General features: G+C 48.6%; 1 protein-coding gene across 4 annotated transcripts in view; it reads left to right on the top strand.

The window, feature by feature from the left end:
- The window catches only part of PTDSS1 (phosphatidylserine synthase 1), a 67,194-nt gene extending 42,432 nt beyond the window's left edge, over positions 1 to 24,762 (top strand). The window contains exons 7-13 of one of the 4 annotated variants that reach the window (XM_007110739.4): positions 1,806 to 1,947; positions 4,090 to 4,202; positions 6,953 to 7,018; positions 12,820 to 12,919; positions 21,024 to 21,092; positions 21,836 to 21,896; positions 23,692 to 24,762. In XM_007110739.4, coding sequence (XP_007110801.1) covers positions 1,806 to 1,947; positions 4,090 to 4,202; positions 6,953 to 7,018; positions 12,820 to 12,919; positions 21,024 to 21,092; positions 21,836 to 21,896; positions 23,692 to 23,801 — 661 coding nt within the window. In that variant the 3' untranslated portion in view covers positions 23,802 to 24,762. Of the gene's footprint in view, positions 1 to 1,805; positions 1,948 to 4,089; positions 4,203 to 6,952; positions 7,019 to 12,819; positions 12,920 to 13,940; positions 14,010 to 21,023; positions 21,093 to 21,835; positions 21,906 to 23,691 lie in introns of those variants that run through there. The other 3 variants (XM_007110738.4, XM_028500731.2, XM_028500732.2) reach the window with 3 other exon arrangements.
- The last annotated feature ends 505 nt before the right edge of the window (positions 24,763 to 25,267 follow it).

Below are 25,267 nucleotides of genomic sequence, written 5' to 3'. Positions count from 1 at the left end.
GGCTCAGTTGTTGTGGCACATGGGCTTAGTTGCTCCATGGCATGTGGGATCTTCCCGGACCAGGGATCAAGCCCGTGTCCCCTGCATTGGCAGGTGGACTCTCAACCACTGTGCCACCAGGGAAGCCCTTGAATGATCTTCTTAGGAACGTCACATCCATCATGTCATTTCCCTGTGGTGGCTTCTCATGGGCCTTAGGACAAAGTCCATAGGCTTGGCAATTATAAGTCACTTATTTATTCTATCTCAAATTTATTTTGTTATGTGGTGTAAGGGGGAGATTTCACAACATTATTGTGTTTGATTAACCAGTTTTCCCATCCCTTTCATGAATAATCCTTTCTTTGGCCACTGACTTGAAAGGACACTTTTTAATATATTTCATACAGTATATACTGTAACAAAATCTGTAGCAGTGCTGGGTTTTGCTCCAAGCAAGCTTATGCGCAGTATCTCATTTGAGCCTTACATCAATCCTAGAGATAGACACTGCCATTCTCTTCACTTTAGGGTTGAAGGTACTGAGGCTTCAGTGTAGTAATTTGCCTGAGGACACCCAGCAAGCAAGCAGTAGAGCCTGAATTTACATCAGGCTGTCTGGGTCCTTCAACACTCCATAATGCTTCCCTATTTTCATACATTTATGCTTCAAATTCAACTTGAGAATCATCCTGTCATGTTCCCAAGACGTAAGCGCAACTAATGAACAAAAAAGTCCTGTTGGTCTTAAGTTACATTACACATAGGAATGTATATAGATCAGGTTGGATTAACCTTTTCACTACATTAAGTATTCCAGTTCTCCATCACACTGTATCTCTGTTTATTCCCATCTTCCTCTACCTCTTTCCGTAAAGTTTCACCATTTTTTATATACAGGTTCTTCGTCATTCTTGTTTATTTTTGGATAGTCTCTGTTTCTGTGTTGCCCTGGTGCCTCACATCTTCTTGCTGGGAGATTTTTCTCAGTGCATGCTTGTTGATGGGAGGGTGGGTGAGTGAAGGAACAAACCTGGTTTCCTCTACTCCCCCCCCTTCCCATCCCCTTCCTCCCTCTCCAAGAATAAAAGGCCTGGCCTGTTTATCCTTATGCCGTCAGCACTTTAAAACGGCATCTACGACCTAAAGGTCCTCGATATACATCTTTGTTGCATTAAAAAAATCTTTACCATTTATTAAATACCGTGACCTTGGATTTCGGCTCTCCTGGTCTAGCACAAGAGGACCAGAATCTACCCCCAACTCCGAGGTCTACAAAGTGAGCCGGAGTCAGCCATTCCCTTTCTCGGAGCCTCAATGTTCTCATTTGTGAAACGTGGGGCTCTTTGTTTCTATCACAGGAATATGAAATTGAGTGATTTCTAGGATTGAAACTAAGAAAGGTTAAAAATCACCGTCACTCCAAACTGTTCACTTAATTGAGGAAGCTATAGAGGGAGGAAATGCTGTGGGTCACCTCACGTATGGAACATGTTCTCTGTTTTATGAGGGCACCCCGGGGGCGGGGGCATGGGAGTCATGTCCTTCCTGGCCTAGTTCCAGGTGGCTGTCTTTAATGTACCTCAGCTTCTTTTGTCACCAGGCCACAAACTGTGGCCTGTGCTGGCGTGGCCAGTCCACTGACGCTCCCCACCTGGCATGCTGCGAATAGAGGCCGCTGTTGGAGAGACGTTCAAATAGAAAGGACTCTTTCTGTTCTGAGCACTGGTTGTACAGTCAGTGCGTTTTTTACCAGTTTTTTGGTTTTTTGTTTCTTCCCCCTCCTATCTCTCTGGATTTTCACCGGCGCTGTTTTCTTCTCACAGGGACATCCACACCACCACCGGGAAAATCAAAAGAGCCGTGCTCCAGTTCACTCCTGCTAGCTGGACCTATGTTCGGTGGTTTGACCCCAAATCTTCATTTCAGAGAGTGGCTGGAATATACCTTTTCATGATCATCTGGCAGGTATTTCTTCCAATGCTCAAAAGTAGGGGAAAACAAAAACAAAATAAAAACCATCCAGGAATTTAGGGTTCATGCTAGTTGTCATTACTTATCAGCTCGATGCTTTAGAAGATGTAATATTCTGCAGCTGACATATAGAATTAAACAAAGTGACGCTGTTACGCCTAAGGTCTTGCTTCATCGTGAAGACGTTTTAAAATATGGATCTTTGAATTACAAATTGGAAACAGATTAAAATTCCCTGGAAAAACCTTGTGCTCAGCATCCAGTGAGTTAGGCATTGGATTACCTTCTCGAATGATCGTTTTCAGGACCACAGCAACAAACGTAAGGCTTTTTCTTACAGTCCAAATTCAGTATTTGAGTTTTAAAATTGTGCCTCAGCTGTTACCACTTTGGGTAATTTGTAGAACGCTAAATACAGAAGCCCTCTGCTACCTGGGGGGACTGGAGCCCTTTGGGGACCTGGGTCCTCCAGAGTGGCGTCGGCAGTGGAGAGAGGCTCTCACTCCAAGCAGACTGAAGCGGTTCAGCCAGCCAGGGGTCTTGGAAAGGGATTACCCAACAACTCTGTTTTCCAGAGGCAGCCTTTTTTTATTGTCCCTCCTGTCCCCAGGTTAATTGTTTCACGACTTTGGGAGACTAGCTGAGGGAAACCAGCTTTCACCTGAAGGGTCTTTCGGAATCTCATCAGACGTATTTTGAACACATATGCACAAAATACTCCCAACAGAAGGAGAAAATGGGCATGTGTCACTTTACAGATAGACAGTCCTTGTCCACAGAGGGAGAATAATAATGCCCATGTCAATAAATGGAGTTTATGGCTACAGAAGTGTTTGTGAATAGTTATATAGTCACCATGGTCTGAGGAAGTCAGTGTGTATGTAAATGGAGTGTGATTAAGTTTTACCTTCTGGGGCAATGCCAGGGAAGGTAGAGGTTTTCGTTTATTACGAGGACCTCGGAGGAATTTGGATTTGCCCAGGAGAGAGAGCGGAATGTGCTCCTAGAACGGCAGAATTCCACTGGGCCCACTTTCCCCTTCTGCAGTGATCAGCTTTCCTTATGTGGTGATGAGTGAACCATCTTTATCTTATATCCTTAAACTCAGCACTGTGGGGAAAGACGCACATTTTATGTCACTGAAATGAACCTGCTGGTCCACGTGATGTGCTCTTAAAGCAGTGACCTTTCCTAATCTCTGCCCCTTGCTTAATCTGGAGGGGAAATGCAGTGGCCTCTGGGCATTGAGCAGAGATTTCCTGGTGGACATCTCTTTTGTGCTACCAGGGTTGGTCATGGGACGAGCGGTACTGAGCTCTACCCTCAGGGAGCAGTCTCACTGCCAGGTGAAGCCTGGACCAACCCACACCCACTTTTGTTTTTTGTGTTTTTTTTTTTGCGGTACGTGGGCCTCTCACTGCTGTGGCCCCTCCCGCCGCGGAGCACAGGCTCCGGACGCGCAGGCTCAGCGGCCATGGCTCACGGGCCCAGCCGCTCCGCGGCATGTGGGATCCTCCCGGACCGGGGCACGAACCCGTGTCCCCTGCATCGGCAGGCGGACTCTCAACCACTGCGCCACCAGGGAAGCCCACCACACCCGCTTTTAAGAGCTGCCTTCGGTTGAGGATCTGCTCGGTCCCCGGCACGGGCTGACCGAGTCCGCAGTCGTCTGTCAGTCACGCACACGCGCCTCAAGCTTCTTTTGGTTATTGAAGAGCCTACTTTCCTGCTGTCAGACTTTTCAACCTGGCCTAATTTCTGTCAGGCTGCGGAGGTGTTCCATGGCACAGACTTGTTTTCATGATTTCGCTCTTACAGCATCTCTCTCCCGACTGTCCCAGCAGCTCACACACGTGAGCCAGGTGACAGTCACGTGAATCTGGAAACACAACAGATGGCTGATGCCCCCTGGGCCCCTCTCAACACCCAGCACCTCCCCTGGACCCCTGCTTGGTTGGTGCCTGTGTTGTACCGGTTGTTACCGGGCTTAAACAGCAACGCTTAGAGACCCGGTATATTTTCTGGAAATGCTTTGAACATACCAGTTATTTTTAGCTGTAGAACGTCCATTGAAGGAGTAGATGTTCATGACTTCGCACGAAGCACGAGGCTGACTCACGCCTCCTTCTTTTGCAGCTGACTGAGTTGAACACCTTCTTCCTGAAACATATCTTTGTGTTCCAAGCCAGTCATCCATTAAGTTGGTGTAGAATTCTCTTCATTGGTGGCATCACGGCTCCCACAGTGAGGTAATTCTGTGTTAGCCTGACTGTCAATTGAGCATGTTTACCTGCTTTATATTCTCCTATGTAGCATAAGGGAAGTCACATAAACTAGCAGATTTTCCATGAAAATGTCATTCTGAAGCATTATACATCCAGGGGGGGAAAAAAAGACTTATACATCCAGAATGTGAAGAAAACGTTTTGCTTCTCAGACCTCAGTAACATGAAGGCCAGCACCACACCATTATTTTCAAACCCCTCTACGATCTTCACGGCTGTTCTTTTTTCCCCCATACCATCCTACTTAAAACAAAATGAGTAACAGAAATGCTGAGGTTTTCTTCCTGAGATTATTGAAAAATAACAAACGTTTTTATGGTGGATTGAAGTAATAAATTATGTTATTTTTAGAATGAGACTTTAGTAGTTCTTTTAGAGCCAATTAAGTTAATTTCCTTTTAAAAATGTCCTTCCTGTGGTCCTCCAGGACAACAGGGACAAGGATGGGTGTCCATGCCATCCTTCCCCTGGGTTCATGACTCATGTAGGGCCTTAGAGATGAGGCAGTGTTCAGAGACTGTCCCCGACGTGGACGGATCCCAGTGGACTTCAAAGCAAAACACTTTCATTTGTTTCATTGTTTCTATTTGGAAATGGCATTGGGGTTTTATATCTAGTATGGAGGACCAGCATTGATCAGTAGAAACACCCAAGATCTCTGCACAGATGATATAAATACAAACCAAGCAGATAAAAGAGTTTGCTCTTTAGAAGCTGTAGGATAACTTAACTCATTATTTGTAATGTACTTGTGAACTACACAAGTAGAAGGTCTCACTTGCCAGGGAGAGTGGGTGTTTTCCTTGGTCAGACATAGCCCTCACCCCCAGCTAGCACCTTTTCTTGTCCTCATTCATTATTACTAATATATTTATAATATATATATATAAACAGGAAAGTAGCAGCTGGTAAACCGCAGCCTTTTGTCCCTTTATAGACCAGTGGTCCGTCGAAGTAGTTATCTCATGCATGCAATTTTCCTTTGCTGGGTTGGAGCCTCCCTACTGTATTTAAAATTTGATTTAATTTGAGGCTTCCAGTTATTTTCAGGAAAGATTAGCAGCAGTTTCTTCATGAAATTAGGAGCAATCAATAAAGTCAGTAAGCGGGGAAAGAAATGTCTTATAAAACAGAACAGCAAATCACATGTGATTTATCATGAAAATTTCAATATTGTTAAACATTTCACAACAAAAACTAGAGATTAGACCAGAGACTAAAAATCCAGCGTTCAGACTTTTCGAGAGCTCCTTAAAATTTTTGCCAAACCCTATGGGTTTCCACACAATTCTTTTTTGTTCGAAACTTAGCCAGTTTCTGTGTTCCTATACCACTTGAGGCTATTCATATGTAAGGAGATGATTTGACGAGCTTCTTGGAAAGATGGAAGTACTCTGATGGGTTTTGGGTCCCAAGTAACCAATGCCAGGCCCTAAAAGGGAGAGAAAGCTCATAGGCTTCAGGATAAATCATACATACATACCAGATCTCTGTTTTCTTCCTTTTTAGACTTTCACATGACTCTGCTTTGAGAAGATATTTGAGTGAACATTCTTTTAATCTAATAATATAATGTGCAGTATAGGACATGGACACAATTAGTAAAGTAGCTGAACTGGCAAAAGCAAATTAGGTAATGAAAATGTGAAGTTAGAGGAAAACCTGAATCCTTTACAGTTACAATTCTTCACTTTGGGGTACAGAGGTGATAGTTTGTGGATGAGCTTCAGGCATCCGTGAACCCCCTGAAGTTTAATGCAAAATTCTGTGTGCATATGATTTATGTGCCTTTATCAGAGCTTTTCATCAAACCCTCAAAGGAGTCTGTGACCCACCTCCACACCCCTCCCCCAGAAGATGATGGGTTAAGTTCAGGGGCAGTAATAAGACTTTTAGCCTCCACTGTCCCACAGGCAGCCTCTCCCACGTGTGGCTACTGAGCACTGGGGTGTGGCCAGTCACCCTAAAACGTGCTGTACGTGTAGAACACACACTGGACCTTGAAGGCTTAGTGCAAACACAATATAAAATGCTTCTTTATAATGTTTTCAATGTATTGGACTATATATAAATAAATTATTAAAATGAATTTCATCTGTTACTTTTTTAACACGGTTATTAGAAAACTTTAAATTGCATTCGAGGCTTATACTGTATTTCTATTGCATGGTTGCTGCACTAAGCCTCTCACCTCCATGTCATCGCCCCTTTTCTGATCATGTCAGTAACATTCAAAGTTATTGGCAGTGACAGGGAGGTGCAGCTACAGTCCCATTCCAGTTTCTCAGAGCCACAAATGTATATATTTGTTGCCTGGTTACGATCAGCAACCTTTATCCTGGAAAGAGCCAGAGGAGACAGTGACCGTGCAGGAGATCTTCTGGAATCACCTCCATGGAGAGAGACTGAGGCACCCACCTGGGGTGGCTTTAGCTCAAGGCTGTGGGAGTCTGTGTCTGAATCAAGACTGCCTTTGCCAATAATCTGGCTCTTTAAACCATCCCCCTCCAACCCAATCCAAATGCTTAGCCTCTTACAGGAAGGTTTCAACAGGCACCGGCTTCCTATTCCCTTAAATAGAACTAGACCAGGCAGCTCAAGTATGTGGAACAAGGCAGACATTTTTTATACTCACTCTGTCCAAGTGATTTAATTCTATATTGACTTGCTGGTCTTCCAGAAGCTCTCAGTGAATTCCACCTTTGTTTTTTCAGACAGTACTATGCTTACCTCACCGACACACAGTGCAAGCGTGTGGGAACACAGTGCTGGGTGTTTGGGTGAGTAATCTTTTATCGTGGACATATAAAACCACTTTAGCCTCTGAATTTCTTGGGTTATTTCTTAACCCTACATTAAGTGCCTTTCAGTGCAGTTTTGTTTTTGTGTGTCTTTCATTTTTAACATTCCTTTTCTGATTTCAATTTAGAAGAGTTAATTGGCAAGTTACACAAAGAGGGTGTAGAAACTGTTTTTTAAAAAAATATTAGGAAATCAAAAGATAATTCCCATGTCGAACTTGGAGACCTTGTTTCTTGAAATAAATTAGAAAATGAGTTATTTGAATTCCCTGTGAAATTGATGGTGAGTTTGGGACAACATATCGTGATGGGCTTAACCACATTTTACGTTACTTTCACACCAGAAAGACCCCACAAAGCGGCTGCTTGCTGTCTACCAGCGTCTGATTTTATTGTCTAAAGAAAACTAACACATGGTGACAATTTATTGTCTCATTACAGATACAAATGCTGTATCTGAATTTACAATTATGTAAATGATTTGAAAGAAAGCAGAGGTTATGCAGTTTAACCCCCAATATTAAATGTGAGATACTCTTTCTGTGTCTCAGATAAGTGCTTCTTCTGCTTCAATACCATCAACATCTCACCATGCCATTTAGCAACTGAAGTTCCAGAGACATCCAGCACACCTGTAGGTGAAGTTCAGTCCCTCAGGGAGCTTACATTCAGGACCTAACCTAGGTTCTAAATGGAGTGTGACAGCATAAAGAAAATCTGCTGAAAACCCTAACAGATTTTTAAACAGAGTAACTTTTTTTCCCTGTATTACATGCATACTGGTAATGTAAAAAAAAGAAACTAAACATCATCCAAAGACATCAACTATTTAGAGATACTTGCTGCTTACGTTGCATTGTCATTCCTTCCAAGAGCGCGTGTGTGTGTGTCTGTGTGTGTGTGTCTCTGGAGCTCTCACTCCAGATTCCGTGGAGTTAGTGAAGTTTGATCTAGGCAAGTTTCCCACCGCCTTCTTTCCAAAAAGACAAAGGGCCATTGTCACTGTTTCTTATAAATTCTGTGATGTAAGCTGATTTTCCTACCCAAAGTAGCTTAAAGGGTGGATAGGATGGATTCGATTTCCATCCTATGGATAGGATGGATTTCCATTGATTACTGATCTGGCGGGGGAGAGAATTCACACATCTACCAGATTTCTAATATACTTCTGTCACAGGAAGGAGGAAGGTGGGGCTGCCTTCCTACTGTCTTGTCCAAGGACTGGGGATCTTTCCTGCATTTCCTTCTTCCACCACATGCCCCTTCTTTCCACGCGCATTTTTCTCTTCACGTGTACAAGTCCTTGCCACGGTCTTACTCTACGGAGAGTGGGTATATTTTCCACAGAACTCTGTCTACTTACCTGTTGAGGAAAAGGAGATGGCGGATCAGAGAGAGAGGCAGTGGTACAACAAAGTGTTTTTCTAATCAGGCGGTCTGAAAATATGATCCCCGTGGAGGGAGAAATGGCCGAGAGGAGCAAGGCCAGAGAGTGGTGGCAAACGCCACTCCAGAAAGCTGCACCTTGCTGAAAAGTGGTAAAAGAAAGTAAAATGCCAATGATCTGAGATGCAGAGGTCAGTTGGCTAATTTAGGATGCTTTATTATAGAGACTCGAGGACGCCCAGAATGGTGATAGCAAGGTTAGTGAACCTTGAGAACTAGTGGGCCATGCTGAAAAAAGCGAGTCCCTCTTCATAAATCAAGCAGGGCAGACCAGCCTGGCTCGTGAACAGGGGCAGGAGCTGCCTCTGGGCGGTCAGCACGGTCAGCCCGTGACGGTGAAACAGGAGGCGCGGCCTCCCGTCTCTTCTCCGGTGTGGCCTCCTGCAGTTGTGCCGTAGATCTGAACTTTACAGCCTTTTATATTATACTCAACCGTGCCGAGCGCAGCCAGGGTAGGACTCTATCCAGCTGGGGAATGGGAACCCACCGGGGAGAAGCAGGAGTGTGGAAAGTTCAGCTTCTTGTTACTGCAGCTCCGTAGGCGTGTCAGGGCCAGGGCGAGGTGGACAGATTCCCCAGGTGGGCTGCATCTTCGTCTTCGCCTTTCTCCCCACTCAGCTCCCCGCAATTATAATTGAGCTTCTGTGCCTCCAAAGGAGAGAATTGGGCTGGTTTATGAAGAAAAGTTGTTGGATCCCTTGGCCCTGGAAGGCAAGCGTCCGAGCTTTGGCTGTAACCGGAGTGAGCAGTCACTTTTCCTCCTCTGGAAAGTTGCTGGGCCTCCAGGGCTTGGGTCAGAGTCAGCGGTGCCTGGGGCCCAGTCGCTCTCAGAACCGCCCCTCACCCCGCTGGCTTCCTGGCACGTGTTACCCCAGCCCTGCCGGTGACCCGTGACAGTAAGCTGCCGCCTCTGCTGCTGTGCAGATTGTCCTGTGTGAGGTCAGCTCCGCACCAGCACGTCCTTCTCCACCCTCATCTCTCCTGTCTTCTCCGCGGTGTCTGCCGTCTTGAAACTGTTCTCGTCCTTCTACAGCAGCCGCCCTGTGGGTTTTCCGCTTCCTTTTCTGCTGCGTCTCAGTTTCCTTTGCTGGCTTCCCCTCCACCCCTCTGCCCTCTGCAACTTCTTGTAATTATGCCACTGTTCTTCCAGGCTCCTTTTTTATTTTTTAAGGGTAGACACAACGTGAAGCACGGGGTCCTGCTAGGAGGAGGGAGTGTGCAGAGGGGAACGGACAACCGGAGGAGGCCTCACCCAACCCCTCCAACCTCCCCAGCACGCCGGGTCACCGCCATCCTCCTGTCGACCTTTGCTCACAGCCTCTCACGCCGCTTTCCCTCCGGCCCACGCGCCCGTTTCCCAGTCTCAGAGCTCACACTGCAAGGGTAGCTTCATTGCCAGTTTCCTTTTTCTGGTATCTTCCCCTTCGTCCCATCCTCCTCCAGGCTGACCGCCCTTTTTCCTGCCCCTCTCTGCTCCCTTGCTCAAAAACACCTGCACTGACAGCCCCAAGCCTCTGCCGTAGTCGCAAAATTTTTTTTTAGAAAATCCCTTTCCTCCAGTGACATCTTGCTCCAGACCCTAGCATACAGCAAAACAATTGAGCAGAATGGTTCTGGGTGTGCCAGCCAGGACCCTTTGCCTCCTCCTCACCCTCTCCATCCTGTCCCGGGGGTTCTTAGGCAGTGAGGACGTTCCATGGAGCGTGATTGAAAGTGTTTTCTGTCTGGTTGAGGCTCGGCTCAGCTCTCACTTCCGCAGGGCCAGGGATGATGGAGAGGGGCCGTGGCTGGTGGTAAAGGGTCCACGTGATTGTTGGGTTTGATGCACCCCAGCTCCTGCCGTTTCCCACGTCCCCACATCCCCCCCAGGTCCTCGCGCTGGACTAGAAAACGCGCCCCTGCACCACTGCCCCTGACAGCAGCTCTCAGTTCAGCCGCCAGAGCGATCATCTGGAAATGTAAAGTGAATCACACTCAACCCTCTGCTCCAAACCCGCCAGGAGCTCCTATGTCCCTCAGACTAAAAGCCAAGCTCTGGGGTGGCCCCCCGTGTTACCCTGACCTCGCTCTGCCCCTTCCCCTCACTCCTGACCCCCTCCCGCCCCCAGGCTCTGCTCAAGGTCACCTTCATGGACAACGGCTCAGCTAAGATTCCTCAGCCCGTGGGATCAAGTCATATCCTAAAGTTCCTGACTGAAGAACACTGGTCTTTAGGGCAAACTTCAGGTCGTTACGAAGTCAACTCAGGGGGTCTTGGAAAGCATTTTCTGAAAATGAAATAGAGTAGGAAGATGTCAGAGCAAGGGGCCAGTTGTTTTGTGTGACTTTTGTTTTCAGTCGTGTGTGGGGGCAGGTGTGTGTGTGTGTGTGTGTGTGTGTGTGTGTGTGTGTGTGTGTGTGTGTGTGTGTGTGTGTGTGTACTGAGCCACAGTGAAAAATAGGCTTCCTGCCGTGGGTCTCAGATCACAGAAGCTGGAGAAACAGCTCTAGTCTGCTAGTCACCAAGCTCTTGAAAGCTGCCTCAGTCGGCTTGAATACCCAGAATCCTCTCACAGTAAGCTCTGGGTGTTCTGTCTGGTTAAGGGCAGGTAGGCACCCTTCTTTCCTGGGCTTAACAGTTTCTGATGCAGTCCTTCAAGAGGTCCCAGCAAGAGGTAGCATACGCTCTGTGTGTCCGCCGGCAGGCACCCTTGCCCTCGCTGCTTCACTGCCTTCTAGTGTCGGCTCGCGGCCTCGACTTCAGTGTGACAGTCGACCTCAGCCCTGCTCTCGAACGTGCCAGCCTTTGTTGTGGCAGGGGGGTGGGGAGGAAGAGGAGGTGCTCTGTAAAGATTCAGGCGACCACTCCCAACCTTGTTTCTTTGGGGCTGTGGGCCAAGACAGCTCCAGATCCTTTAGAGACGTGTCCAGGAGACTTTCTGCTTTGCACAGGTGGTTCTGACTCTGGGCATTCTGTTGTTTAGAGCCGTCCATCCATTTGACCGTGGCAGTGACCTCTGTGTCTGCCAGTAGGGAGGGGACCGGGGGCCTTCTGGGCCCCTTCCTGCCTTTTTAGAGATTATCTGTGCAACAAGAGCAGTCCCTCCAGATTCCGTCGTGAGCAAGGCACACCTAAGGTGGCCTTATCTGAAATCGCTGTTCCTGGCAGTCTTTGGGATCACGTGACCGGCTATGTCCCCCTCACCTCATCCGTTCTTACCTTCAAGCTCTGAACCTTCATAAAGGTCTGATTTTAATATTCATAGAGGAAGTTGTATTATACAAGATTGGCTTTTTTCTTTAATGTTTTAATTAAAGAGGAAAACATGGAAGTTATTTTTTCCAACGTTTTTGTATTTAGCAAAATTGCTTACAGATGCAGAGGATAAAGGGTTTTTACCATCAGCAGAAGTGGAGCATATTAAATCTGGAAATTCTAAGATGGCTGGGAGGGAATGTGATTGCTGCCTTCAAGTTACTGAAAGACTCACCTGGAAGGCTCACACTCCCCTATACGACTGCGGAGGGCAGAGTTAGGACCAGGGGTGGAAGGAGGCAGATACCAGCCTGAGACAAGGAACGACTTCCCAACAGCTAAAGAGACTGAACAGCGGAAGCAGCTGCCCACAGAGGTAGTAGGTTCCCTGGCCCTGCAAGGGTCCCAGCCGAGGGGGTGACTGTCCACCTGTTGTGATAAGCTCCGACTTAGATGATACCAGGCAGCCTCCAGCTGTGAAGACGTACGAGTTGAGATTGTCGTCTGTGAGGAAGGAAGATGTAAAGAATATTTGATTATTTCTGGGGAGGGATAGAGGGATGAAGAGGCAGAGCACAGAGGGTTTTTAGGGCAGTGAAACCATTCGGTATGACCCTCTAATGGTGGATACATGTCATTATACATCTCTCCAAACCCACAGAATGTACATCACCAAGCGTGAACTCTGACATAACCTATGAACTTTGGGTGATGTGTCAACGCAGGTTCATCACTTGTGACACATGTTGACAGTGGGGGCAGCTGTGCATGTGTCGGGGCAGAGGGTATAGGGACTGTGTACCTTCCCCTCAAGTTTGCTATGAACCTAAAACTGCTCTAAAAAAAATAGTCTGCAGAAAAGAAGAGAGGAGTAACAGTACAATAAACTTTTAATTAAATCTAAATATGTATGTATATATAATAATGTATATTATTCCTGAAGAAAGCACAGTGTCATTTTGTAGGGGACCTGCTTCCAGTGTTTGGGGCAGAAATCTTATGACCACTTGAACTTTTTGATGGAATTATGCATATTTCTGGTAATGCATACTGCTCTGATAAGGTGAATTCTTATTTAACCTCCTGTTCTGTCTAACAGGGTCATTGGTTTCCTGGAAGCTATTGTCTGCATAAAATTTGGACAAGATCTCTTCTCTAAGACCCAAATACTCTATGTTGTGCTTTGGCTTCTTTGTGTGGTAAGTCATTACTTTTTTTACCCGGAAGTGTTAAAGTCCCCATGGTGTCTTCTAAAACAAAACAAAACAAAACACTCCTGTGTACCAAGGTTCCTTAGAAATTTATAGACAGGACATTCTACTGTAGTAACGCAAGATTGGCCACTAGTCTGAAGTTCAAGAATAAATACATAGGACCACATGGCACCTAAAATTGGTCACCCTTGCAGGTTCTGGTCAAATGCCCTCAGCAGGTGCATCATACTCTCATTTATTTTGCTTATGAGAATTCATCTACACTTGCTGAAAGTGTCAGGCCTGCCATGAGGGGGTAAGGATAGTCACAGTGCCCCGTAACATATGTATTACTGTCCAAGGGTTTATGTACAAAATGACAGACTGTTGTTTAAAGGCCATGTGAGGTGTTTTTGGAGGTAATCAGACCATACAGTTTCTTCCCCACAGGCCGACTTTATAAGCCTGTGAAGGATGTGTTTTCCTCTCGGAAGGGAAGCGCCCTGGGGGCCTCCAACTCCGTTGTCCTGGGACTTTTCCCTCATCTTTCAAATGAAGCAAGATCTTGCCAAGCTTAAAATTCTGTGATTGCTCTTCTTAATTTGTTTTGTTACTTTGGGGAAAAGTCTTATTTTACATTTAAGATTCTTCCCTTTTACTTACTTGGTCCAGAAAATTAACTCGGGCTTTTTTTTTTTAATGATCATAGAAAATTTCACATATATGTGGAAGTAGATAGGGGGTCGCTCACCCCCCATGCACCCATCATCCAGTTTCGACAATTATCAACCCGTGGCCAGTCTTATGTCCTTATATTCCATACTCACTATCCCCAACCCTGGGTTACTTTGAAGCAGACCCACTTTACTATTTCAGGATGTATCTCTCAAAGAAGATAAGAGTGCTTTTTGGTTGGTGCAACCACCGTACCATTATCACACCTGAAAAAGAATTAATTCCTTCATACCGTCAAATAGCTAATCAAAGTTCACATTTCTAATGTTTCCTTACATTTTGTATTTTTTAGCGCTTTATTCGAATCAACATCCACTGATTGCAGTTGGTTGGCGTGCCTTTTAATAAAAGGTCTCTGTTAATCTACAGTTTTCCCTCTGTCTCTAGCTCTCTCCTTTACATTGAAGAAACAAGCTCTTTTGTCTTCTAGATTTTCCCTCAGTCTGGTTTTATTGACTCCATCCTTACTGTAATTTAATAGGTTTCTTTGTCCTCTGTATTTGCTGTAAATTGGTAGCTGGATCTAGAGACTTAATCAGATTCAGGTCTAATTGGTGGGGAGGGAGAGCAAGACTAAACTCTGTATTTTTGAAGTGTTTTCTTATTGCCTTTTATGGTGTCTATTTTTAGGGTTACTTGCTAGAAATCCTCACTGTGCCAGGGCAACCTGAGCCTGTTCTGTCCTGTTTTATCTTGAACGATGAAAGGGAATAATGATCTCCTTTGTACTCAGGCTCCGGAATTAACGCTCAGATGTATTTTTTCTGTTGCAGTGTGACTAGAAATAAGGATTGGTTGGGGCAGTGTGTCAGGTGGGCCGGGAGATCTCACCATGCGCTCCTCACATCTCTGTCTGGCGTGGGCACCCCAGCTCTGTGAATTGTAGTGTGACCCATGGCGGTGGGCAGGTGTGGGTGCAGCCCTCACCGGGCACCGCTGGGACCACAGGGAGGTTGAGGCAGGCGGGACTCCTGGGACGTGGGCCAAAGGCCCTCCTCGCTACGGCCCACTGTGGGCCTCCCCCTGGGGCATCAGCAGCCAGAAAGGTCTCCCCAAGGCCGTGTCCAAGGAGCCTTCTCTGGTCACCCAGCCGGTGGGGCTCCTCCAGTCTCTCTCTCAGTTTTAGAGACTTTTGCTCTGTTTTACTGATCAGACACTTTAGCATATACCTCCTTACGCTGGTGAGTTTTGATCTGCCTTGGTGTCTGTATGACGGTAACTTATTTTGAGGACATGACCCGTTTCTCAGTCTCTGTATCACTTAGCATAGTCCCTTATAAGTCTGTCATGTTGCCACCTTCTTGTTAGAGCTGCCCTGGTGCTGGAGCCACACAGGTAGGAGATGGTGAAGATTTATTCATGCTTACTAGGTGCCAGGCACTGTTTGAAGCACTTTTCATGAATTGCATATTTGATCTTTACACTTTGCCGGGAGGTACTTTATTATCCCTCTTTTATAGATAAAGGCACAGCGAGGTTCACTAACTTACCTAAGGTCACACAGGTAGCATGTGGCAGAGCCAGGGCTCAAGCCCAGATAGTCTGGCTGGAGATTTCCTGCTCCCCCTCCATGGGTGTCCCCCTTCGGAGGATCTCCAAGTCCACGTGGGAATTACACATGCAAACTACTTATATGACAAACACCATAAAAGATGTTTGTGTTGTAGCGAGGTAGATGGACCTAGAATCTGTCATATAGAGTGAGGTAAGTCAGAAAGAGAAAAACAAACACCGTATGCTAACACGTATGTGTGGAATTTTAAAAAGCGGTACTGATGCACCTAGTGACAGGAATAAAGACGCAGACCTTGAGGACATGGGGAGGGGGAAGGGTAAGCTGGGACGAAGTGAGAGAGTGGCATGGACATCTATACACTACCAGATGTGAAATGGATAGCTAGTGGGAAGCAGCCGCATAGCACAGGGAGATCAGGTCGGTGCTTTGTGACCACCTAGAGGGGTGGGATAGGGAGGGTGGGAGGGAGGGAGACGCAAGAGCGAGGGGATATGGGGAAATACGTATGCATATAGCTGATTCACTTTGTTATACAGCCGAAACCGACACACCATTGTGACGCAATTATACTCCAATAAAGGTGTGCAAACAAAAAGAGAAAGATGTGTGTGCACGGTGCTAGAGGAGCCCTAGAGAGAGCAGCAGACCAGCTGGGGGTGAAGCTCCTGGAGGTGATGTGTGCTCAGGATCACAAAGGATCACAGTGAACGGCTCTCCCATCCCTCAGGTGCCCCAGCCTGAGACCCAGGCGGCTGCTTCCTCTCCTCTGTCAGCGCCCAAGTCAGCCCTCCAGCGGCCCAGCTCCATCCCCTCCTCCCTGTTCCACTGCCTCTAGACACCCAGTTTCTCCATTCTGCCCTTCCCCTCCGTTTCCTCCACTGCTGCCAGAGTGATCTTCCAGAATTCCGATCGGAACCCCTTTGCCCTGCGTAGAATCATTTTCCCTATTGTTGGGGCCTGGAGGGCCTAACAGTACAACATCTCCCCCCACCAGGTTGAGAGCAATTAGAGATAGTCAGGACGGACAAAGGCTGTGGAGACAGAACGGCAGCTTTACTACTGAGAGTCCACGTGTTTCGGTATCAGCTTCAGGCGCGTGCCAACAAGGGGCTTCGGAATAGTGAACCCCAGAGGCAGACACGCTTCCTCTGCAGCCCCAGGAAGCAGGCCCCCCACATTGCGCTGGTGGCCTCGCACCCAGAGGGAAAGACGGGAGACGCCCAGCCTCCTTATCTGTTATTCCCTAGTCCCCGTTAAGATACTCGCCTCCCTGGGGAAGGGGCGAGGGGTGAAGGGAAAGCAGGAGTGTTACGCCAGGGAAGCTCCCTCTGTGTAGACAGAAACAGCAAGAAGGAAACCGCATCGCCACCACAGACCTGCCAGCTGAAATAGGAAGTCCTGCTTGTGTGTTTAGGGCCGTCATTCTCTGGATCGTTCACCATCCCCACCCCCTGTACTCTGTGCTCGGGCCCCGCCCAACCAGTCCTAGTTACCTCAACCCACCATCCTTCCAGACTTGTCTTGCCTTCACCCAGGAGGCTTCCTCTGCCCGATCTGAGTGCTTTTCCCTGCGTTCTCTACCTGGTGAATCTTAATGCCAAGCCCAAACTTAAATCCGTGCCCTCCATGAAATACGCTCTAACCTGCGAGGCCGCCTAGACAACTCCCTCCTCGGGGGACCAGTCGCATTTGGTACATGTTTCTTCGAGTTCTAGCCCCAGTGTGATGTACTCTGGGGTATTTCTATCGGTCTCCTCAACATGGCGCTTCCTGCTCACAAGGAATACGTTTCCATCGTCCTTTTGTCCCCACGGACGGACGCTAGCACAGTGCCTGAGGAGCAGGAAACACTCGGCAAACGCAGGGAGAAGAAAGGACTGAGGTCAAGGGACAAAGGCCGGGAGACACAGAGGCAGGTTGAGAGACAAGCACGTCCAAAGACTCGAAGCCGTGCCAGTGCCAGCGTCACAAGAGGACGGCGGACCTGTTTGGGGAGCACGAATGAGCGAGTTGGAGGCGGTGGGGGGGGGACCGTCTGCGTAGGATGGGCTCTGTGCGTCTTGGTTGGAGATTCGAAGGTTTTTCAGAGGAAAGACTGTCTCACGGGGCAGCTGGAGGGTGGGAGAGTATGGGGGGAGGGGATCGGAGAAGGGGGGAGCCTGAGGGTGTCGGAGGGACCTCAGTGAGAACCTATGCAAGGCAGCGGCATTGAAGATGCAGAGAAAGGGCTGGATCCAAGAGCTAGAGAGCCCAACTCGATAGACACCGTCCCCTTCTGAGAGCTGGGGAGGGTGGGAGGGCAACTCCAGGCTTTCCTATTTGCGCCACTGGTGGCTTTTGGTGCTAGTAACAGGTTGGAGGATATCAGAGAAGCCCCTCGAAAGGAGATGAGTTAGGTGTGAGGGGGGACCCTTAGATTTTACAGGTGAAGGTGTCTTGTGTCATTGGAAATTCTGGCCTGTCCAGTAGCACTGGAAAGACTCGGTCGGCGGTGGAGGTAAAAGAGGTGGGAGGCATCCGTGTGTAGGGTACGGTTGGAGCCGTTGGGTCGGTAAGAGTCGGGAAACTTAGTGCGGGAAGGAGAAGCTGGCTGAGAACGGCGTCTGGGGAGCAGCCACACTTTAGAGGCCAGGCCAAGGGCAAGAAACAGCCACAGGAGAGAAGACTTTGAAGATAAGCAGAATCCCCCAGTTAGCGTTAGCAGTGATGAATGCCATGGAGGGGGGCCTGGCCTGAAAAGAGGCCTTTGGCTGGGGTGATTAGGGGCCCCCACTGCCTTGCACATTTACCAGTTAGAGAAACAGAGTGGAAATAAGGTCCTGGCACGTTTTTGTAATCATGGCCTTTATTAAAGATCAAGATTGGTCTCAATCTTAACAGTGAGGCAAACATGATTGAGTAAGAGAGCGTCGAGCTACACCAGGCCTCCACACTAAGAGGAACAAAGCCCCCAATTATTCGCCTTGCCTGGTAGGAGAACGTACACAGAATTTGAGATCAGTGTGGAAGTAAAGCTCCCATATGCTGGTTAATAAGCTGCCCCAGCACCAGTTGTCTGATCAGTCTGGGTGAATTTGAGCACACCTTACCATAGCGTGGAAGCCACACCGGGGGGTGTGTGCTGCCTTGGCTCTCAGCCCTCAACGTTTTTCTCTTTCTTTTTTTCTTCCGTTTATTTAAACAAAATCCGTACAATTGTCATTTTAAATCCGGGCCTTGACATTTTAAGTGGGTACTTGCCTAGATTTCCACAGGTGTGATCGCAGACCCATAAATTACAAGCTTTTGTCTCCTGGGACAGGTGTATAAAAGGGGCCTCTTGGACCCAGGTGAAGTGGTAAACTTGGCAGCTGCAGCAGGCCCTTTGCATGGCGATCGTGATGATAACTGTCTCCCAGCACCTGCCAGTGTTTGCCTGCCCCGCTGCAAAGCCAGCTCTGCCCAGCCGTCTGCTGCTAGAGCAGCCCCAGCTGCCCGCCTGCCCTCCCAGGGGAAGGGAGGAAGCTGGGGGAGGAAGAGGAAGAGCCCCACATGCCTGCCCTCTGGTGGGAGGGGTGCACAGTGACAGCCAGCCCGGCCCCGACTGCTCCCATGGTCTAGCGGTGCCCCCCCCCCGCCGCCCCCCGCACAGCCACTGAGTGGTCCACGGAGGTGGGAACTGTCCTTCCTCCCCTCCCTGTTCCACCTAGGGTGCACAGTGACAGCCAGCCCGGCCCCGACTGCTCCCATGGTCTAGCGGTGCCCCCCCCACCGCCGCCCCCCGCACAGCCACTGACTGGTCCACGGAGGTGGAACCTGTCCTCCCTGCCCTCCCTGTGCAACCTAGGCCGACCTGTTCTGCTCTTTGTCAAGGAGCTGACATACACGTAGGTTTACACACTGCGGATGCTCTAGTCTTCCCATTCTTGCCATGCCGTGAAAATCGTACATTCAATGGGGGTTGTATATTAGAAATCTGAATAAGTACTGGAATATGTTAAAGATTAGAAGTAGTTTTCATTCTACAACTTTAATATATTCATTCATTGCCTAATTTTTTGATGGGGGGATATGAGCTTTTTTAAAAAATTCCTAACTTATACCAGTTTGCATATGGATTTAGTATAAAATGAACTAGTGGGTCGTCTTATATTTCACGTTACCTCTCCACCATGCCATTGATGTAGAAGGAGAATGGCCAGCTGGAGTGCTTGGACTCCTTTCTTTCTTGAGACTTAACGGTGACTGTGCGCCCAGCAGACACTCAGTGAACGTCACTGACCTGAGGAACTGGGCCGGGGCTGGACTACAGGCTGCGGTGATGAGAACGCACAGCCCGGCCTTCCCTGGGGTCTCGGCTCTACCCTCCAGGCTGTGGGCTGTGCAGAGTGATGGGATGGGACTGGCTCTTGCCATGATGCTTTGCTTCCTCCAGGAATGGATGAGTGGACAGATCAATAGAGATATAAAGATGGGTAGACATAAAATCAGTATTTATCTCGATAGCCATCCCTGAAATTTGATCCAGGCATATAAAGAGAGCCGTGTTCTGGCTTCAGTCTTGCCACACTCTAGCTGTGTGTCTTTGAGAAGGCAGTCGCCTCTCTGAGCCTTCATTCCTCTGCTGTGAAATGAGGGGAATTGAAATTAACGATCTCTGAGACAATGCCTCTAGATCTAAAGTTATGATTCTTAGAAAGAATTAAAATTATTCAAGAAGAGAAGAGTCCATCATGATTTCACAACTGTTCCCATGACTGGGTCAAGGTGACAGGTCCTCAAGAGGAAATGCAGTGGAAGAGATAGAGGTTAGGAATCCTTGAGGAGGATTCACTGTCAATGGGTTCCTAAATCAAGGAATTCTGAAGCAATGTCACGGCAGGACGGGCAGTTTGGTTTGGTTGGGTTTTGGTGATTCACGTACGGTCGCGAGGGGAAGGGGAGGCCTGGCTGGAGGGCTGGCCCAACACACTGCTTAGTCCAGACAAGCCAGGAAGTTTTCCCCGACTTGTAGTTTTTTGACACATTGTTAAACTTTGGATTCTTAGGTGCTATTTTTTTCCTTAAATTAGAGTATAATTTAGGGTGCAGGGGGGCCAGTGGGGCACACTCGGGGGGAAGCGGAGGTGATCCTGGCCTCTGGGTACCCGTGGACCACGCCCTTCTCTTTTCACACCAGGGCTCACAAGACATTTTTATTTTCGCTTTAGTTTCCTATCTACTTAACTGAGAAAAACAAAAGCAACCAGAACTGGGGTCAGAGCGGGGCCACTGAGACTAAAAAGCAGCGCCAAGCCCAGGGCAGCGGTGTCCCGCCGGGGTCTGCCACCTACCCGTGGGTGTGTGTCCTCAATGCCCTCCAGCACCACTGTGACCCCAGACTGAATGAAACTGCTTTTTCATTCAGAAAGCCTCTTCCCCGCAGAAGCTGACAAGCTAAGTCCTTTTAACTCTTTCCAGTGATGGGCGGCAGGGTGCAGAGGATGGGCTGTGAAAATCAGGCCAAAAAGAAAAGAAAGAAATACAATGTAGAGTCCTATACGTCCTCTTAGGCAGAACCCGTAGAGCTGTTCAGAAAGTGTACCCCACCTGGCCCCACATCTAGAAATGATCTTCACCCCGACAGTAGAGTCGCAGGGGTAACTGTGGCCTCATCGAACTCTTCTTGCCGAAAGCTTTAGGGGTGCCCCTTGCTGCCCCCCCCCGGGGTTCACCTGTGCCGCATCCAGCCTTTCTGTAACCGGCATCCCGGGAGAGAAGGCAGAAGTGCATCGAGCCGTCGTGTATGAATTCCCACTGAAACCCTGAAGTTCCGGGAAATGGAATTTTTTTGTGCACCCTCACTTATAAAATGGTTTTGTGCTTGTTTTTCTCTTCCAGGCTTTCACTACCTTCCTGTGTCTGTACGGCATGGTTTGGTATGCAGAGCACTATGGTCACCGAGAAAAGGTATAGAAGGGAAGGTGGAGATGGCCTTTTATTTAAACTAACCACGTCCTGCTTGGCGCTTTAGCCCAGAGCACATTCACGTGAGGATGTGGCACGTACGGCACAGTGAGAGCCGGGTGTCAGCCTCCCCGCTTTAGAAACGTAGCCAGTTCAGGATTCACTTCCTAGCAGTTGCCATCCTTGCTTGTGACTCTGCCCTGTTCAATAGGTCAGGCCTTTGATCCTCATTTCTCAAGGGGGTTAAAGCTTAATTATTTGTTTATATATTTTTTGTTTTTAAAATTGCATGGCAAGCCCCAGAGCAGTTTTTGAAAAGCTAGGTCTTTCACTCTGTCCAGGCCTCTTCCTGTATCCCAGCCTGGGGCTCCCATCTGGAAACTCCTGCCCTGCCCACTTCATAGTAGAGGAAGATTAAGGTAGAGGATAGATGTGAGTGGGCTTAAAATGCTGTAGCAGTCTTGTCAACTCTAATTTTTTTTTTTAAGTAAAAATAACAGCTTTCATCCTTTATGCATACTTTTAGTCTAAGGAGATAAAGGCGCTTTCTAGAAGATGTATTCTGCATCACCTGGGATATAGCCTTGATCTTACAGCTGAGAGCATAAGCGTGAGGTGATCCTGCACTTGCTGGTGGGGATCTCCAGCCCGGGAGAGGCCAGGGTTGAGCAGCCTCGCTTGTTTGCTGGCCCCCCTCCTCCCGGGAGCACTTGAAATTCCACCACTAAGCCTGCCTCTCTCCCTAGACCTACTCAGAGTGTGAAGATGGCACCTACAGCCCTGACATCTCCTGGCCTCACAGGAAAGGTACAAAAGGTATCTCTCTCTCTCTTGCTCATTGTTAAAAACTCTCCTGGGTCCTCTCCCTCCCAAGGCCCAGTAAAGGGATTTAGCATCAGTATTTATCTTCCAAATGTTGATGAATATATGCCCTGACGGGTCTCAAACCTACTCATCGCATGTCTCCTGTTACTTATTAAGAAACATGCCAAGTGCTCACAGGTTCTGCCCAAGAAACTTGCTTCGTAAGAAGAGGTGCCACATGGTTCTGCCTTTTCTGAGACAGGAAAACGTAACAAGATCCCCCTGTCTCAAGCATCCTGATGGGGATGTTTCTCCTCTTGGCCTTCATCGTGAGTGAAAAGCGTTAGGAAGAGTCGTGTGCCAGGAGGAGAAACCTTTCCAAAGAGGTGGATCGACTTAATCGTGTTCATTCAAGAGACAAACCAGCATAAGAGGGGTCTCAACAGTGTAGTCAGGGATCTCCGACTGGCCTCTCTCCAGGGAGCATTTTGGAAAGATTTGGGGCCACCTGGTTACCTTAAAGAATTTGACTTGTAGAACGGTGGCCCAGAGGAGGCTCCACTGGATAGTAATTCCATGTCAGTCATGAGCTGATTGTGGGCTTGACTGAAGGAAGAGAACTGAATGTCGGAGACCGTGAATTTTAACCCCCAGAATTGCTCAGAGAAGCGGGGACAAGGGAGGGGAAAGCACTACCGAGTGCTGGTCACCCTGAGATGGCTTCTCCTGAATCAGCAACCTATTATGGAATGCTGATGGAGGTAGGCACAGGGGTTCCCCTGGGAGCCCTTATTCAGACCCATCCTAGAGATCAGTCCGTGGCAATTCCGGGTTCTCCACTGAAAAGGCTAAAAGAAACAAGCAAGGTAGAGATATATTTAAATGAAAGGTAGACAGTTTTAAAAAAAAAAAAATCTGAGCCCTGGAGCGGAGAACCTTTTGGCTTAGCTGCTGAGCCAGAGGTTTTCCACGTGCTCAGCCCGAGGGCAGAACCAGCCTAATGCCAGAAAATTCCGATGGCCTTCCAGGCCTTACACACCCCTACCCGAAATGCCCACCCTCACCCCACCACTGCCCTGGCTCCACCCTCCAGCTGGCTGACGCCTGCTGACTGCCCAGCACTCAGCCAATGTAGACGTCTTTCTCTCAGCTCCCACCCAACTGACAGAGCGTGACGGACGACACCGTCCCTGCAGACCGTGAGCTTCTTGGGGGCATGTGGCATCTTCAGGGTATGGCTCCGGGGCTGCCTGTCATGAGCAGCCAGCAGGGGCCTGATTTGTAAAGGTGGCTTCCAGATCAAACCACTGAGGGCATGTAATAGCTTTGATTTTTGCCAAGTCAAGAATCCATTCCAATCTAGGGATTTAGAAACAATGGCGTGTAGCAGGTCAAGGTGTGGACACCTAGTTTTGACGCGTCCTTTGATTGCTAAGGTAGACTCGACACCCATGTGGGTTCGTTTTAATTGCCCCTCCTTTGTGCTTCGATGTCATGTGTGCTCTCACTTCTGGTCCCCATCACCATGACCACGGTCCACCCGACGGTGTGAATGTAAGGCTCAGGGCGCTTCTGTCTTTGTGGGGCCCTGGCTTGCACACCCTGGCCCCAGCTGTGCCAGCTCAGTGCCGGGGTTTCCGTGCCTTGATTCATTAACGAGGCCACTAGATGGAGCACGACGACCAGTGGAGGAGCGGTGGGGCGGCCCGGACAGGGGGAACCAGAATCAGAGGCTTCAGAGGCCCGAGCCGGGAGCCCACAGCCCACGGTGACGGGGTGTCCCGATTCCTTTGGCCAGGTTCTGAAGATGGCCCGCCCAAGCATCCAGGCAACAGCGAGAGCCATTCTTCCAGAAGAAGGAATCGACATTCCAAGTCAAAAGTCACCAACGGAGTTGGAAAGAAATGAAAGACCCTGGTTAATCAAAGATGTTCCAAGGAGTGCCTCGAACTGGGAGGGGACAGAATCGGCTGGACCCCCCTGGGGGGAGGTCGAAACGCATAGCGTGAACGGGAAGGAGCGGGGGCTGGGAGGGGTCATTATTTGAGAGCACAGGTCTTGTTGCCCACAGACCCGGCCACACGGGGCAGACCATTGCTGGGGATCCTTCGCCACTCGGGTGTCTCTTGTAACTTCAGCACTTGGCACGTGGTCACCGGTAGCAGGGCAGTGCTCAAAGGAGAGGGTAGCTATTTACTCAGTTGCCAGAAGCAGTTCTGTGCTTGCGTGTGTTGTGGATGCAGTTTAAACATCTTCACTCAGGCAGGGCACCAACCAGACAGTTGACGGACTGGTCGCCAGGTTTTATTTTTCTGAATCTGCCTTTCCGTCTGACTGACTGGTTTGAGTCCAGGCCACTTGTCTGTCTTTTATTTTGTTGTTTCTTATTTTTATGTCAGGATGCTTAAAAGCCTTCAGAAGCCACCGCTGAAGTTGAATTGGGGGAGGTTTCTCATTTTTTCTAGAGAAAAAAAGTTGCGGGGGGGGCAGTTTGTGTTACACTTTAGCAGCCTTCTCCCCTTTTTAGGACCTAAAACTACACAGCGGTGGGTGGAAACCAGGCTGAGGAAAGGTTAGCTACCCACGTAGGATCCTGGGCTTCAGATCGGAACCTTTTTGTTCCCTTTTCAGTGTCGCTTGTCCAGACTTATCCACAGTGCACAGGCGTGGACCTGCCGAGAGGCAGTGCCCACCGCAGCCCCTCCCCGCCAGGTGCCTTTTCCATTTTGTTTGTTCTCCTTCCATGGTGTGTTGCTGACATTGTCTTTTAGTCCCGTGTGAGGTGCTGGTGAGTATTCCCTTTCCTCCATCCGTGTCATGCTCTAGAACATTGACCCTGATAGTACACCACCTCTGATGGATCCCTGTTTTAAATAAAACGGTTCACGTTAAAGCCCATCAAATTCTGTCTCTGTAAAGTGCTCGTTTCTTTGCCTCTTATTGGTATTTTCCACTATTTGTAAGCAATCACTGTATTTTTCAAGTGACTTTAGGATAATATGAATGTGTATGTGTTTTACGTAGTGAGAAGAAAAGAGAAGAAAATGTGTACTTTCACTTCTGGTCCCCATCACCATGACCACAGTCCACCCGACAGTGTGACTGTAAGGCTCAGGGCGCTCCTGTCTTTGTGGGGCCCTGGCTTGCACACCCTGGCCCCAGCTGTGCCAGCTCAGTGCCGGGGTTTCCGTGCCTTGATTCATTAACGAGGCCACTAGATGGAGCACGACGACCAGTGGAGGAGCGGTGGGGCGGCCCGGACAGGGGGAACCAGAATCAGAGGCTTCAGAGGCCCGAGCCGGGAGCCCACAGCCCACGGTGACGGGGTGTCCCGATTCCTTTGGCCAGGTTCTGAAGATGGCCCGCCCAAGCAT

Source organism: Physeter macrocephalus, chromosome 15 (assembly GCF_002837175.3).
Source record: "Physeter macrocephalus isolate SW-GA chromosome 15, ASM283717v5, whole genome shotgun sequence".
Lineage (NCBI taxonomy): Eukaryota > Metazoa > Chordata > Mammalia > Artiodactyla > Physeteridae > Physeter > Physeter macrocephalus.
Note: the sequence above shows the minus strand (reverse complement) of the source record. Positions and strands in the feature narration are given on the sequence as shown.